Here is an 18,375-nt window from a genome sequence, read left to right as displayed (position 1 = left end):
AATTACCTAAATCAAGAGCCCCTCACCAACATCAAGGAACCTTCCCCGAGGGGAGTTTACCTTTTAACAGGCCCAAGACATGCTGAGGTCTTCAGAATACACTACTATCAGTTTATCAAAAAAAGAATGGTTTTTTTTTTTTTAGCACTTCAACCCCTCAAGGTAGGTTCCTTGATGCTGGTGATTATTATTATAATCAAGGGGGAAGCGCTAAACCCGGAGGATTATACAGCGCCTGGGGGGGGGGATGTGGAAGGCATTCAGGCTTAATTCGGGGAACTGGAGCACAGATCCAATTCTCTAAATCAAGAGCCCCTCACCAACATCAAGGAACCTTCCTTGAGGGGTGATGCTGGTGAGAGGCTCTTGATCTAGGGAATTGGATCTGTTCTCCAGTTCCCTGAATTAAACTTACCTTCCTCATCCCCCTCAGGCACTGTATAATCCTATGGGTTTAGCACTTGCCCCTAGATTATAAGAATAATGAGCACTTCAAGATGTTCACACAAGCCATAAATGCAACATTGAAGAGGCAGTATGATTAGGTTCAAACTTGATAGCCAGACACTTCTCTGAGCAAGCATCTGACTTTCCTTTACAAGGTAGAGTATGCAGGGTGCTTTCCTGGCTACAAACCAGCACTCCCGATTTCTGTGGACATTTTAATTCCAATACTTGGAGCTCGGAGGATGATCCAGACCCCTTGGAGCATTTAACATACTGTCACAGCTAGACTGGCACTCAAGTGTTTGAATCCTTTGAATTCCACTTCTGGTTCTTTAGATTGGCACAGGAGCCTGATGGGGGTAGACACCAGCTATGACATGAACCATTATTGGGGGCAACTGATGTCTCCTGGCTGTGTCCAATAACCAAGTCTCAGTAGGTGGCAGTAGAAGCCCCCCTTCCAAAGGGTAGGGGTGGTTAACCCTTGAAAGTAGGATGCTCCTTCCTTTATTCCATGCTCCCACCAGTTTATGTTCACATTTAGGGAAAAGAACTTAACCCATAGGATTATACATCCATGGGAGAGCACTGAACCCATGGGGATGGGGGGGGGGGGGGGTCATAGTACCTGGGTAATTTAGGGAAGCACAAGTCATTTCTTAAACTGAGCCCTCACTCACTGGCATAAAGGAACCTCCCTAGAGTAGGGCCATACACCTGGAGAATGGGAGGCACTCTGGTTTGATTCAAGGAAAGTTGTGGTAAGTTAATTCCCTGGATCATTATTTTTTACCCTTTGATCAAGAGCCTCACCAAGGAATCCGAGCAATTACTCAATGCACCCCCAACCGCTCTTAAATCTTTCCGCACCAAATTGTTCAGGGTACTTTCAAATTAGAGTTAAAGCAGTGGGAATTTTTCGGGTAGGAGAGAGAAAAAAAAAAACATCTGGTAATAAGTTTTTATTCCAAATTTAACAAAATAATTCTGGCATAAAAATTCAGACAAAGAAGCACAGACATCCAACAGTATTCTGTTAGGCCACTCGTGTCACTGCTGGCCATTTACACTTAACAAAATTTACCTAAAACCTCAAAATACTATCCTTTGCAATGTCTAAAATAAAAACTTGTGGCTTTTGGACTGGATAAAGCACTTATTTCCAATGAAGTTTCAAGCATTTTGCTACTAAAATTTCTGATCATTTAACACGAGACATCCAATTGTTGGAAGTCTTGGTGCTTTGTTGGAACAAATCGAAGTCTGTAAATACACAAGTTGAAAAAAGTAATGAATTTAACTTGCAGAATTTAGCTAGAGGCATATTAGTGACTAGAGTATTTTCAATGCTAGCTAACAGCAAATTAATACTTTTATAAATAAAAGCAACACTGTAGCTGCAGTTCTGTACGATACTTCTGCAATAAAACATTTTAGCACATTTTTCTATTACCAAGTACTTGCCACCAAAAGAAAAAAAATCTGACAGTTTAAAAGAATTGCTTGAAGACTTGTTCACTTTAACAGCAAATTAAATTCCATTATGTACTTGGAGATTCTCTTAGTAAGATTTTAGTGATAACCTATTTTCAGTATTGCTTTGAAGTATTTTCTGGCCACTTTACAATGTTCTCTTCATACGTAAACTATTGGTCCTCTGGTACCTCCTCATCTATTGGTTCTTCTTCATCAACATACTCCTCATCATCAGCTGTAGCCTCCTGATACTGCTGATACTCTGACACTAGATCATTCATGTTTGACTCAGCCTCTGTGAACTCCATCTCATCCATACCTTCCCCAGTATACCAGTGGAGGAAAGCCTTTCGCCGGAACATAGCAGTGAATTGCTCTGAAATACGCTGGAGAAAAATACCATTATAAAACCTACGAAATGCTCTGGCAAATTAGCATCTTAGAACAAACCCCAAAACAGTAAATGTTACATCAACACCTGAATTCTACAAGTTAAAAAATAATAAAACTACTTTAACAATATTAATGAGTTGCATCTATTTCAAACATCACTAACAAAAGAAAAGTTATGAAAAATTAATTCAACTATGCATTAAGGTGTGTATTGTTAGTCTGGGGTTATAAAATTTGCTATCAAAGTTAACTTGACACTAGGCAGATTAAACAAAGATAAGCTGTGTAGTATCAGATATATCTGACCAGTCCTGGGTAGCACCAACCCAGCAGTCAGGTAGACTGGACCTAAACTGACAATTACAATACTAAAAACTACAGGAAACCGTTTCACCAGTACTTAACGTATAAAGCAGCACTAAAGATTTACTTGTCCTCTTACAGGAATCCTGTATGGAAAACAAACTTTTCTGTTTTGCTCTTTACAGTAGCTAAATTTAGTTACCAAGTAGAAAAACTGGAAAATGTGCAACATTGTTGCTTAAATTAAAGTAAAATCTTTACTACATGAAATCAGTAACAGTGGAACCTTGAAAAATACAGGCTTCCCATATCCACAGTGTACTGTGGCCCAAAAATAACTCTTAATTTTGCTTAATAATGGCCTCAAAGCACAAAAGTAGTGATGCTGGCAGTTCTTTAAAAGCCTAAGAGAAGTCATGAAATGCTTCCCATCATTGAAAAAGTGCTAATTCTAGAATTACTTTGCTACTATCCATGGTTAGGTCTATGAACACATCCCCAGTGGATATGGGAGACTACTGTATTAAATAGCTATGTGCCTTTTTTTTTTTTTTTTTTTTTTTTTTTTTACACAAACTTAGAACTGAACATTTATGTTAGCTATAGCTGTGAAAGTCATTTTATTAGTACAGTCATGTACAAGGCTAACATTCTATATGCTCTGATTTTTTATTTATTCAAAATTTTCAAAAAAGGGTTTACACAACACCCTACACACTAAAATATAAGTTACCTTGAAAATTTCTTGTATTGCTGTAGAATTGCCTATGAAGGTTGATGACATTTTAAGGCCCTTTGGTGGAATATCACACACAGCAACCTTCACATTGTTTGGAATCCATTCCACAAAGTAGCTGAAAAACAATGCACATTTTCAATCACAAGCATGTAGAGAAGTAGGGGTTGGAAGGGACTATCCCTGAACAGCACAGATTAAGACAATTTACTCTAATAATTTTTTAAAGTTGCTTATACTAGAAATAGAAAAATAAGTGATATCAAAGCTAGAACATTTCAGAATGCATACTTGCAAGTGTTTTTCCTCTAGGTATGGGTTATCTGTGAAAACTAGTGAAACATTTAATCCCTTTAATCTTCATGGGAATGCAACTAGAAGCCTGAGTAGATTATAACCCATTATTATAACAAACGTAGACAGGTACGTTTATGTAGCAACTTGCAATGAAGTGACCAGGCTTAGGCTTGGTTGGTTACAAGTACTTCTGGCAGTTTGGCAGATAGATAAATCAAATGCAAAATACATGAACAGTCCTATAGTCATTATCTTTAAACACACTGCTTAATTGTCTACTTATTGAGGAATAAACAGACAGTATAATAACCTATGTGATATGTCAATTAAACTTTCTAATGAAAATAAGATACCAGATATATTAAAATTCCTAAATTTGATTTTAATGCAAGTGAAATGTAGATAAATCCAGTGTACTCTGTAAATCCTCTGGAGGCCTAGTTCTAGGCCTTCTGTGTAGCCATATGCTCTTGCATTACCATTCACAGGATGGATAGAGGGTGTACAAACTAGTCACCGGTGGCAAAAATCTAAATCTCTTAGTTTAACCTTTCAGCTGTCCAAACGTAGATCTATGTTGACGTGCCTAGCGCTCCAGATGTAAATCTGTCTGATTTTACACGCTTTATGTAAAAAATGTAGATCTGCGATCGGAGTGCTACGCACGTCAACGTAGATCTACATTTGGACAGTTTAAGGGTTAAACTGAAACTTCACTGCAACACTGTCCTTAGATGCCTTGCTCTCAACTTGAGCCAGTCTGTAAAGTTAAACCTAAACTTATTCCACAACCCATTATTTATTTTTATTTATTATTTTTATTATCACACCGGCCGATTCCCACCAAGGCAGGGTGGCCCGAAAAAGAAAAACTTTCACCATCATTCACTCCATCACTGTCTTGCCAGAAGGGTGCTTTACACTACAGTTTTTAAACTGCAACATTAACACCCCTCCTTCAGAGTGCAGGCACTGTACTTCCCATCTCCAGGACTCAAGTCCGGCTTGCCGGTTTCCCTGAATCCCTTCATAAATGTTACTTTGCTCACACTCCAACAGCACGTCAAGTATTAAAAACCATTTGTCTCCATTCACTCCTATCAAACACGCTCACGCATGCCTGCTGGAAGTCCAAGCCCCTCGCACACAAAACCTCCTTTACCCCCTCCCTCCAACCCTTCCTAGGCCGACCCCTACCCCGCCTTCCTTCCACTACAGACTGATACACTCTTGAAGTCATTCTGTTTCGCTCCATTCTCTCTACATGTCCGAACCACCTCAACAACCCTTCCTCAGCCCTCTGGACAACAGTTTTGGTAATCCCGCACCTCCTCCTAACTTCCAAACTACGAATTCTCTGCATTATATTCACACCACACATTGCCCTCAGACATGACATCTCCACTGCCTCCAGCCTTCTCCTCGCTGCAACATTCATCACCCACGCTTCACACCCATATAAGAGCGTTGGTAAAACTATACTCTCATACATTCCCCTCTTTGCCTCCAAGGACAAAGTTCTTTGTCTCCACAGACTCCTAAGTGCACCACTCACTCTTTTTCCCTCATCAATTCTATGATTCACCTCATCTTTCATAGACCCATCCGCTGACACGTCCACTCCCAAATATCTGAATACGTTCACCTCCTCCATACTCTCTCCCTCCAATCTGATATTCAATCTTTCATCACCTAATCTTTTTGTTATCCTCATAACCTTACTCTTTCCTGTATTCACCTTTAATTTTCTTCTTTTGCACACCCTACCAAATTCATCCACCAATCTCTGCAACTTCTCTTCAGAATCTCCCAAGAGCACAGTGTCATCAGCAAAGAGCAGCTGTGACAACTCCCACTTTGTGTGTGATTCTTTATCTTTTAACTCCACACCTCTTGCCAAGACCCTCGCATTTACTTCTCTTACAACCCCATCTATAAATATATTAAACCCATTATTATTATTATTATAATCGAAAAGAAGCGCTAAGCCACAAGGACTATACAGCGCTGCAGGGCAGGAAGGAAGCGAGGGCATCAGGTGGCAAAAGGGAGATGGATGAGTAATAGGTTACGGATAACAGCAGGGCAGTGGATGGTGAAAGGGTAAAGGGCAGCAAGAGACTTAACTAGAAAGGGCTGAGGGGAGTGCAAAAAGTATCATCAGAGTTTGTGGAGTAAATCAGTCATTGTCAAGAAGTCAATGAGCTCAGGGTCTGTGCCATAGAACTATGATGAGCTTTGCCCACTCTGATGAGCTGCAAAGTGGTAAATTTTGGCTAGATACAAGAGAATGGGTCTATGCAGTGCATGCCACAAAGTATTCTGCCCCACCCAATGCATGATGGGAAAATCAACGTGACCTAGTGTATGGTTTAAAATAGCGACTGCGGTGCATTTTCGAGTTTTTTTTTTTTCAGTATCTTGGTATCATTTGACAAAATGGAAGCTATATAAAGAGAATTCTGATTGCTTTCAAGACTGAAAATAGCATTAAATTGAACTCTAAGAAGATGAAATTAATTTTTTTTTTTTTTTTTTTTTTTTGCCAACATTCCAGGACAAAAATCATGTTACTCATTCAATACTTGTCCAACTGATCTGTAATACATGTTCACAAGTGTGCCGACATTTATGCAATTACAATATCTACATTGTTTATTCTGGACCCAATTTTTAAATTTACAATTTCTGAATTTTGTAAAATTGTGCAAATTTCAAATCACTACTGGGTAGCTGAAATAGTTAAACAGCCATTTTTTGTGCTCAATTGCTAGAAGGCATATTAGCGAAACTGACGAGAGTTTGGTGAACTGGAACGAAGGAATTTGCCTAAAATAAGACAATGTGGGCAAAAGTCATAATTTTTTATTTTTATTAACACATCAGCCAATTCCCACCAAGGCAGGGTGGCCCGAAAAAGATAAACTTTCATCATTCAATCCATCATTGTCTTGCCAGAGGGGTGCTTTACACTACAGTTTATAAAACTGCAACATTAACACCCCTCCTTCAGAGTGCAGACACTGTACTTCCTATCTCCAGGACTCAAGTCCGGCTTGCAGTTTCCCTGAAATCCTTCATAAATATTACTTTGCTTACACTCCAACAGCACATCAAGTATTAAAAACTCCATTCACTCGTATCAAATATGCTCACGCATGCTTCCTGGAAGTCCAAGCCCCTCACACACAAAACCTCCTTTACCCTCTCCCTCCAACCTTTCCTAGGCAAACCCCTACCCCGCCTTCCCTCCACAACAGATTTACACACTCGAAGCCATTCTGTTTCGTTCCATTCTCTCTACGTGTCCGAACCACCTCAACCCTTCCTCAGGACAACAGTTCAGGCAATCCTGCCAGAGGTGTCGCTAGAGTTGGCGTCACCCAGGGCGGAATCTTTGGTGTCACCCCCATGAAATTCAAGGGCGGGGGGGATGGGGGGTAAACTCCAGTTATGTCACTACTGCATGACCAGCGACAAATGTTGAGCAATGAGAATGTTTAAGGGCCATAAACTGAACAGGAGAATACTTCTCAACTTTATTAATGATAAAATAAATAATCGTAGTAATATTGAGGAAAAACTCCAATACCACTGAGTACAGGCAATAGATCCTACATTTATCAATTCCAAAACTAAAAAAAAATAAAAAACTTGAAAAATAAAGAAAAACATTGCAATATCAGAGAAACTAGTTCCAATATGACCTTGAGTACAGGTAACATCACAGTAAATCTGATATTACATTTCCTTGCCTTCAATTATGCAAAATCTCACATCAATATCAAATCAAAATCAACGAAGGATTTTTCTCTTATGTTGGCGAGGCACTTTTGTGCATTAGTGTCACCTTTAGAGGCTCTATGGTGTCGCCCCCCTAAATGGCGTCACCCGGGGTGCCCCCCCCCCTACGACACCTCTGAATCCCGCACCACCTCCTAACTTCCAAACTACAAATTCTCTGCATTATATTCACACTACACAATGCCCTCAGACATGACATCTCCACTGCCTCCAGCCTTCTCCTCGCTGCAACAATCATCACCCACGCTTCACACCTATATAGGAGCGTTGGTAAACCTATACGCTCATACATTCCCCTCTGTTTCCAAGGAGGAACTTTTGTCTCCACCGACTCCTAAGTGCACCACTCACCCCTTTTTCCCTTATCAATTCTACGATTCACCTCATCTTTCATAGACCCATCTGCTGACATGTCCACTCCCAAATATGTGTGCGAGGGAAAAGTTCAACAGATAGGAGTAGCGAGCGAGTATATGGTAATGATAGTTTGATTCCCGGCTGCTTGTTAAGGTAGGGTCAGTCTAGCTCCCGCTATCCCCCCCCCCTTTTCCCCCCACCCCGAAAGGTGACGTGTGGGGCTCCGGCCAAACAGTAATCACTCGACTCACAGCTCCCAGCACAACTATAAGTAAAGCCTCTGCTCCTATTCTAGTGGATATTGGTTGAGAGCTTCACTTTTGACCAATAATAAACTTAGTCCTTTCAGTTTTAATCTCCACATGAGACTTAGATAATCACCACCTTTAAGTATCTTGCACTTATCATGGAGTTATTTCTTAAGCAGTGGGTAACCTGTCTCTTTCCAGCTTGGAATGACAGCTCGGGTCACCTGCCAACCAACGAAAAGTGTTGAAGGAGTGACTGAAAAGGTCCTGAGACATCACTTTTTGATCTGCCTACCTGATTAATTGTACAGGACACTACCCCTCATCTTTGTAGTGGTAAAGAACCTGCATCCCTGTCATCTGGACTGACTATTCAAGGCTATAAACTCTTGAGAACTAGTCGTTGGGTTGTCACTACACCTGTGGACCCCCCCCCCCCATCATTAATGGCTACAATTTCAAGAAGACTGTCAACATCAACTAGACACCCCAGTTTACTTGTACACATTAGCGTTTAATTCAAATGGCAATTTTTCATATCATTTTTCATTTTTCTTTCAAGTAGGAAACTCCTTCATGTTTCAATGTTTTATCTTTATTATTTAGTAATGCAAAGTGTTTATCTTTCTGAATTATTTCTTTTTCTATTCATTAATTTTTCTGAGGAGCCAGCCTTGGTAATACTGTCTGAAGTTGTTACAGGACTGAGTAAGCCTTCACAATCTGAATACATTCACCACCTCCATACTCCCTCCCTCCAATCTTTCATCTAATCTTTGTTATCCTCAACCTTACTCTTTCCTATATTCACTTTTAATTTTCTATTTACTTTTTATTTTTTTTTTAACAAGTCGGCCGTCTCCCACCGAGGCAGGCTGACCCAAAAAGAAAAAATCCCAAAAAGAAAATACATACTTTCATCATTCAACGCTTTCACCTCACTCACACAATCACTTTTTGCAGAGGTGCCCAGAATACAACAGTTTAGAAGTATATATGTATAAAGATACACAACAAATCCCTCCAATATCCCAAACCCCTCCTTTAAAGTGCAGGCATTGTACTACTTCCCATTTCCAGGACTCAAGTCCGGCTATATAAAATAACCGGTTTCCCTGAATCCCTTCACTAAATATTACCCTGCTCGCACTCCAACAGCTCATCAGGTCCCAAATACCATTCGTCTCCATTCACTCCTACCCAACATGCTCAGGCATGCTTGCTGGAAGACCAAGCCCCTCGCCCACAAAACCTTTACCCCCCTCCCTCCAACCCTTTCGAGGACAACTCCTACCCCGCCTTCCTTCCCCTACAGATTTACACGTTCTCCATGTCATTCTACTTTGATCCATTCTCTCTAAATGGCCAAACCACCTCAACCCCTCTTCTGCCCTCTGACTAATACTTTTATTAGCCACACCTTCTCCTAATTTCCACACTCCGAATTTTCTGCATAATATTTACACCACGCATTGCCCTACCAAATTCATCCACCAACCTCTGCAACTTCTCTTCAGACTCTCCCAAAAGCACAGTGTCATCAGCAAAAAGCATTTGTGACAACTCCCACTGTGTTTGATCTTTTAACTCCACACCTCTTGCCAAGACCCTCGCATTCACTTCTCTTACAACCCCATCTATAAATATTGTATATTGAACAACCACGGTGACATCACACATCCTTGTCCAAGGCCTGCTTTCACTGAGAAATAATCTCCCTCTCCTACATACTCAGTCACTGGAGTGTGAATATAGAGACCATTAACTTTGTGAAAGAATTTCATCAAATTTGGTACTTTTGGCGTTATTACCTTCGGAAAAACTCATGGACCCAGTGGATAAGTTAGAGATTGGAGGTCTGGACCTGTCCAATGGTTAATATATTCAGTGATGACCCCTTTTTTATTTGTTTTTAATTTAATTTAACCATACATATACTCATCTTTTTGCCACTTACACTTGACCCTTTTCATGAAATCAATAACTAGTCACTAGGAAAAAAAAACTTCAATCTGCCACCCTTTAAAATCAAACCAAGATTTACAGACCACTGATAAACATTACTGTACTTTGATATAAAAAAAATACAAACATTCAGAAACCTCTGGTAAAAGTATCCTATAAAAGCAATATAGCAATTAGAGCTTTAAAAAATTTCCTTTATCATACCTAGTTCAAATAACCCACATCTGTAAATAAGAAATTGCCACACTTGTGCAGACCAAGACCCATAAAAGCATCTGGAATCTGAACACCCATTGAATTGCAGCATCTGCAGAAATAAGCCAAGGACCCATATGGAAACAAGTCACTGACTTTTCTGGATTATCCTAGGTAATCTACACATGCTGCTATGCATGATAATCTATAACTATGTGCACCTGTGACTCAAACTTACCATTTACTACAAATTTTTTAAAAAATCAATATATAGAACAAAAACAAATTTTCAAGAACTAACTGCTGAACATTTTCAAAATTCATGGCTACATCACCTTTCTGCACAATAGCACTCTTTCACAGTACCAAAAAATGGCCAGGAAGTCCAGATCTCTATCCTATTTAGAATGCCTGGAATTTAACGTAAAAGAAGGAACCCTGCCACATTTCATCCAGGTTGTGCCTGCAGCAGATCAGGTACATTTAGGGTCAACCAGTTATCCATTGATTACTTCAGGAATCCCAGTGAAAGAAAGTACAAATAACTTCAAAAGGTAAAGGCCAAGGGGAGAACAATATTAAAGGAAAGTACCAAGATTACAGTTTTAGATTTATATTTTTGCTTCTTAATGATTTTCACAAAGGTGAGGTCTTTGATTATTTTTGTGGACAATGGATAACCAGTGAAATTCTTATTCCAATCTTTAGACTGACTACCCTGATGAAAAACCATAATGGCACAATTACATGCCACACAATCATGAGGATATATACAGTACTGTTGAATGTTAAACCCCTCTACTCAGGAACAAAATTAATTATGAATTTAAGATGGCCATTACTCGCCCTTTGAAATACTAAAAATGCAATATTTATTATTCCCTCGGTAAAAAACACCAGTACTTTACTTAAATTCACCTGTCATTTACCCCTCTCGTTTACTAACTAGCACTGTACAAATATTCAACCACAATGTACATGTACCTTCATTATTAAAATGGATCTTATTAGCAATGCCATCTAAAATTATATTACCTAAAGCAGTTAATGTTTGAACATCTCATACCTTAAGAATTGCCATGCTAAAATCTGACATTTACCTGGAATTTTTATTCTGAACTGATAACATCTGTTCATCTACTTCCTTCATGGACATCTTTCCCCTGAAGATTGCAGCAACAGTGAGGTAGCGACCATGCCTGGGGTCACACGCTGTCATCATGTTCTTGCTGTCAAACATCTGCTGGGTCAACTCAGGAACAGTCAGAGCCCTGTAGCTCTGAGACCTGTTTACAAAAAAAAAAAAAAAAAACCATGTCGGCCGTCTCCCACCGAGGCAGGGTGACCCAAAATATAAAGAAAATCCCCAAAAAGAAAATACTTTCATCATCATTCAACACTTTCACCACACTCACACATTATCACTTTTTGCAGAGGTGCTCAGAATACAACAGTTTAGAAGGATACACACAAAGATACACAACATATCCCTCCAAACTGCCAATATCCCCAAACTCCTCCTTTAAAGTGCAGGCATTGTACTTCCCATTTCCAGGACTCAAGTCTGACTATATGAAAATAACTGGTTTCCCTGAATCCCTTCACTAAATATTACCCTGCTCACACTCCAACAGATCGTCAGGTCCCAAGTACCATTCGTCTCCATTCACTCCTATCTAACACGCTCACGCACGCTTGCTGGAAGTCCAAGCCCCTCTCCCACAAAACCTCCTTTACCCCCTTTCGAGGACAACCCCTACCCCGCCTTCCTTTCCCTATAGATTTATATGCTTTCCATGTCATTCTACTTTGATCCATTCTCTCTAAATGACCAAACCACCTTAACAACCCCTCTTCTGCCCTCTTGACTAATACTTTTATTAACTACACCTTTTCCTAATTTCCACACTCCGAATTTTCTGCATAATATTTACACCACACATTGCCCTTAAACAGGACATCTCCACTGCCTCCAACCGTCTCCTCGCTGCTGCATTTACCACCCAAGCTTCACTTGCATTATTTCAGTTTTTAATTACATATATTAAAATACTAAATCAAGAGGGTTAGCAATTAATCAAAAGATTACTATCAGTCTAATGTGTATGACTAATCACTTTAAAGAAGCCTAAAACTCCCCCTCCCCTCAAAAAAAATTCAGGCCCACCCCACCTACACAACATGTTATGTTCCAGGCTACTGCTGAAAGGTGAAAAATTGCTGTGAAGTGAAATGTTGCTTCCCCCCCCCCCCCTTTCAAATGCATATAAAGCCTGATATGATAATGTAAACATGTTCAGTAAGAACATAAAGCAGGAACACTGCAGCAGGCCTGTTGGAGAGTTAGGCCTAAACAAGAATGCATATAGAGTATATACATTACTTAAAATATTTTCATCCTTAACTTATAGCGAGTCGTGAATATATTTAGGAAGTCTGAATAAATGAAGAATGGGTATATTTGAAAACTGCTCCATAGTGGGACCCTCCTGTATAGTATTCAAAGTGCCCTAAACCTGTACTACTGTTATTAAAGGCCTTTCAATCCTTTTCCATATTATAAACATTTTAACAATAACCAAAGAAATTTTAATAGAAGTACCTGTTGAACAGAACTTGGTTAATAAAAACAAGGGTACAGTTCACAATGCAATATTTAAAATATTGCATCAGTTCCTTTAGAACTTTTCTTCAAAATTTTAATATTTAAACTTCAATTGAACAGACCATATTGTACTTTTCCATTTATTGATGGATTGCAACAGACCAAAGATTAAAATTAATTTAGGGCTTGATGTTTAATGATGCCAATGAGCACCAAAATTCCTGCATTACCTAGGAACTAACATTGCATTAAAACTTGCAGCAGTATCTAAGCCATTACATGCTAAAAGCTAAAGAACTCTACCCTCTGGATGTAAGAGGAGCAAATCCTGGCATGAAGAAATGAAGGCGGGGAAAAGGCACCATGTTGACTGCTAGCTTCCTGAGATCAGCATTCAGTTGGCCAGGAAATCTCAGACACGTGGTCACACCAGACATTGTAACCTATGCCAGATGGGAAATTTTAGAACAATGAAAGCAAAGTTAATATTCAACATACGAATTATAGTACTTTCAGCAGCTTGGTCATGTCACTAGCAAGCAAAGTCTAGTAACAAATAGGTTATGCTGAACAGTTGTTACCAATAGTATTGTATACCATTCCATAATGTAATTTTTTGACACCATGGTATCCTAGCACAGGGAATATCTTCAACTAGTGCTAATACCTGTATCATGACCTGCTTCCTGTGTTCCTGAAACTTTCAAGCAACCATTAGTGAAGGAGAAAATGTTTAAAGGAATCTGATAACCAACTGCCTATGTTGACTGGCAGGGTGACAGTGCACCTGTTAATATTGTTTAGTCTAAAATAAAAATACTGATGAAACTAGTAAACATTGGCATAATTTAAAATAAAAGTAAAACTGTAGTAAAGAATGAATTCCCCCCCCCCCCCCCCAACAAGTCGGCCGTGGGGGAAAGGGGGAGGATGTGGAAGGTATTCATGCTTAATTCAGGGAACTGGAGCACAGATCCAATTCCCTAGATCAAGAGCCCCTCACCAGCATCAAGGAGCTGCCCCATGCAGATACTGTTACATGAAATTTAGGCATAAAATTGCTCAAGAAAGTTTAGTAAGCAACATTCAGCTCATCTAACTATAGATTCACTACAAATCTTATGATTACAAGCATTGATCCTGATACCAACCTCTTATTTAATGACTTAAATGATTCAAACAGTTACTGTAATTACTACACTGCAGAACAATCAAAGGCACTTCTCAGTGCCAACAACAACATAACTATCTTTAACTACAATATCAGATCTTTAAGCAAGCATTACGATGACCTCATAGCATTACTAAATTCCTTACATGCCAATATGTCCATCATTACACTAACTGAAACCTGGCTAAAGCCTGATAGTACAGATGTCTATGCCATTCCTGGTTACACAGCCATACACAACTGTAGGCCAGACCAACAAGGGGGTGGCACAGCCATATACTACTCAGACCAACTAGAATGTATCACTAATACTTGCACAAGGGATGAACATGGGGAATATATAATAGCCAAATTCAAATCCAAATACCTACAAAAACCTCTCACATTGATAAACATTTACAGAGTTCCACAGTCAAACATTAGCCAATTTAGTCAAAACCTAGGAAGTATGATAACTGATGCACGCATGAACAAAGATCACTTACTACTCTCAGGTGACTTCAATATAAATCTCCTGCAAGACCAGGACCCACACGTTACTGAATTCACAAACACAATGAGTAACTGTATGTTGCTACCAACAGTAACAAAACCTACAAGAGTTACAGAGACTAGTGTTTCCCTACTTGACCACATCTGGACCAACACCATATCCCCTTTAAAATCAGGCATAATTACAGATAATACCACAGACCACTACCCTACTTTTCTCATAACTCTTGGTAAATTACCCCAAGACACTACTAAAGTCACCTTCAGACTTCACAATGAGGCAGCCATTAATAACTTCACAACAGCATTAGCAAACATTGACTGGCACACTGAGCTAGAAATCTATACAGATATTGACGAATGTATTAATAATTTTCTAAAAAAGACCCAATACCTCTATAACAAGCACTGCCCTAAAAAAACTAAACAGATGACAGCTAAGAGACTGAACAGTCCCTGGTTAACACCCAGCATTCTCAAATCCATAAATACAAAACACCAATATGAAAAACAGTACAGAATGGGTCACATAACCAGAGACCAAACAAAACGTTACTCGTCAATCCTAACCAGCCTGATAAGAAGGGCAAAAAAATTGTATTATGAGAACAGATTATCCAACTTACGAGGTGATATAAAAAAGACCTGGAAAACCCTATCAGAAATTCTAGGAACAAAAAAGATATCACGAAATAGCGAAATAAAATTAGCAAAATCAGATGAACCCCAACTCCCACCAACAGAAACAGCAAACAGACTCAATGACTTCTTCTCCACTATAGGACAAAACCTTGCCAATAAAATCCCAAGCTCAGATACCCCACCAAATGACTACCTCACTGGCAACTACCCGAACACACTGTTCCTAGCTCCGACTAACCCATACGAAGTCTCCCTTATTATCAACACGCTAAAAAACAAGGCAGGAGATTTAAATACCTTACCACCCTTTATATACAAAAAAGTGTCAAGTGCTATCACCAATCATTGCAACACTCTTTAACAAATCCATTGAATCCTCCACCTTCCCCACAGTACTCAAAATAGCAAGGGTCACCCCGATCCACAAAGGAGGAGACCAAACAGAGTTGAATAACTATAGGCCAATATCCAACTTACACCCTCTCTCAAAAATCTTCGAAAAATTAATTCATAAACGAATCTACTCCTACCTTATCTCCCAAAACATACTCAACCCCTGCCAATTTGGATTCAGGCCAAATAAAAATACTAATGATGCTATTATACACATGCTAGAACATATATACACTGCAATAGAGAAAAAAGAAGTCCCACTGGGGATCTTCATTGACTTACGTAAAGCTTTTGATACAGTTAACCATGACTTGCTCCACGTAAAATTGTCACACTATGGTATAAGAGGGCACTCCCTCAACTACCTCAAGTCATACCTCAGCAACAGAAGCCAATATGTGTATGCAAATGGGGCAAACTCTTCTGCACAACCAATTACAGTTGGTGTCCCACAGGGAAGTGTCCTTGGCCCTCTTCTCTTTCTCCTATACATAAATGACCTACCAAATGCTTCGCAATTACTCAAACCCACACTATTTGCAGATGACACTACATACGTCTTCTCCCACCCGAGCCCAGTCACGCTAGCCAATACTGTAAATACAGAATTACAGAAAATATCTACCTGGATGAGGACTAACAAACTTACACTAAACATTGACAAAACCTACTTCATTCAGTTTGGTAACAGAGCTACAGATGTCCCTCTTAACATAATGATAAACGGATCACCTATCACAAAGCTAACAGAGGGAAAATTCTTAGGAATCCACCTTGATAATAGACTCAAATTTCATACACATACAACAAATTTCTAAGAAAATTTCCAAGACTGTAGGCATACTATCGAAGATACGGTACTATGCTCCACAGTCAGCCCTCCTGGCCCTATATCTCACTCTTATTTACCCCTATCTCACCTATGGAATTTGTGCATGGGGCTCAACAACAAGTAACCATCTCAGACCACTAATTACCCAACAAAAGGCTGCAGTTAGAATGATAACAAATTCTCACTATAGGCAGCACACTCCACCAATATTCAATACACTAAACCTATTCACCATACAAAACATTCATACTTATTACTGCACCTATTACATACATAGAACACTTAACTCTGATATTAACCCTCCCCTCAAACATCTCCTTGCCAACCTCAACAGAACACATGACCATAACACAAGGCACAGATCACTCTTTGATGTTCCTCGTGTCCATCTCACACTATGCAAAAACTCAATGCACATAAAAGGCCCTAAAATCTGGAACTCATTACCTGTAAATATAAAAGAAACACTACCTGTTTATAAATTCAAGTCTCTTCTCAAAGATCACTTACTCACCCAAAACCAAATAAATACTGAATAACTGAACCTTATAAATTGTATATCTTAAATGTTTCTCACAATTATATCACATAAATGTTAAACCTAAAACCCAATCTAACTTTATTATTTTTTAAATACACTACCTAACAGAATACTCCATTCTACTGAATGTACAACAATGCATACAACCATATGACCTGTCTTTGTAATACTCACTTGTGCTTTATAGTAATCTGTTTACATTAAAGTTTTATCACCGATGTCATCATTGCTTAGTTCATCTTAAGTTAATTTTAAGCCAGCCCGTAATGCTATGCATAGTATAAGTGGCTTTGGCATACTGCTCTTTTCTGTATTTTTTGTACCTCTGTATGTGTGCACAAATTTTTAAATAAATAAATAAATAAATAAATCATTGCTATGCTTCATTAAAGTGACTGAGCATCTCAAAGTTCCTAATTCTGTACCAAGAACATTTTGCCACTTTCCATCCAAAGTGTTAGTCTCAGAAATTAAGCCATTTCATACCTAGTCATGCATTTCTATGTACACAAATAATGTAAAATAATTTAATAAATTTATAACAGTTTTCTGTACAATTCAATATGCGAACATGAACCTCTTCTAGCCTCTAAATATCAGTGGCACCATCAAAGATTACATCTGCAAACTTCCTTTTCTGGCACAATGCTACTAGTCAACAAAGTGAACTTCAATTGCAACAGCTAATATCCTGATGTAAATGCTTTAGGATGTTAGCTGTGTGGAGTTACAATGGGCATCACCCATGGCTCTGCTAGCCTGTCATTTACAGAACGTCAACATTTTAGTTCTGCTGTCAATCTACCAGTCAAGAGACACCAATATAACATTCACATTACATGCAATTTACAGTCATAATTTGTCAGTATTATCCATAAGGGTTTGCAAATTAATAAAAAAGGGGAATATCCCACCACTTCAATAGTGCCACCATACTAAGAACAAAGTGATTTTATTAATTTAGCATTTTCTAAATTTTAACCCCTTGACTGTCGCAACCCCAAATCCTGAGGCATCTCCTGGTGTCACAAAATTTCTGGGGGGTGGGGGGATTTTCTCATGAAACGACAAGAGAATCTTTTCTAGATTGTAACGGCACCAAAAGAATGAAATTTGATGGAAAACTGACGGAATTACGCTCTCGCGAAGTTAGCGACCTCGGCGATATTTACGAATTGTGATTTCGCCCACTTTGAGCCCTATTTTCGGCTAATTTCATTGTTCCCGTTGACCAAACTCTTTGCTATTTCTTTAGAACTCCATTTGTTCTATCGATCGAGTACAGGAAACTGCCCATTTACCGGTTTCAACTACCCAATAACGTGGTCAGAAATTTGCAATCTGGCCAATTTCACAAAAATTAAAACATATGAATTTCAAAATAGGGTCCAGAATGAACAATGCAGACATTCCTGGCTCTAAAACATTTTCTTTGTTCATCAGTCATGTCTCCAGGCCCCTCTGATATTACTGTTTCT

The 18,375-nt window shown here is 39.0% G+C and overlaps 1 protein-coding gene across 1 annotated transcript in view; it reads right to left on the bottom strand.

The window, feature by feature from the left end:
- Nucleotides 1-1,394: 1,394 nt before the first annotated feature.
- The window catches only part of LOC128698090 (tubulin beta chain), a 53,483-nt gene continuing 36,502 nt past the window's right edge, over nucleotides 1,395-18,375 (bottom strand). Inside the window, exons 6-9 of the mRNA XM_053790194.2 lie at nucleotides 13,130-13,269; nucleotides 11,322-11,507; nucleotides 3,353-3,473; nucleotides 1,395-2,309 (exon numbers count right to left, since the gene is read on the bottom strand). Coding sequence (XP_053646169.1) covers nucleotides 2,094-2,309; nucleotides 3,353-3,473; nucleotides 11,322-11,507; nucleotides 13,130-13,269 — 663 coding nt within the window. The 3' untranslated portion in view covers nucleotides 1,395-2,093. The remainder of the gene's footprint in view (nucleotides 2,310-3,352; nucleotides 3,474-11,321; nucleotides 11,508-13,129; nucleotides 13,270-18,375) is intronic.

This window comes from Cherax quadricarinatus, chromosome 58 (genome assembly GCF_038502225.1).
Source record: "Cherax quadricarinatus isolate ZL_2023a chromosome 58, ASM3850222v1, whole genome shotgun sequence".
NCBI classification, from domain to species: domain Eukaryota; kingdom Metazoa; phylum Arthropoda; class Malacostraca; order Decapoda; family Parastacidae; genus Cherax; species Cherax quadricarinatus.
The sequence above is the reverse complement of the archived record's forward strand: the minus strand, read 5'-3'. Positions and strand labels throughout refer to the sequence as shown.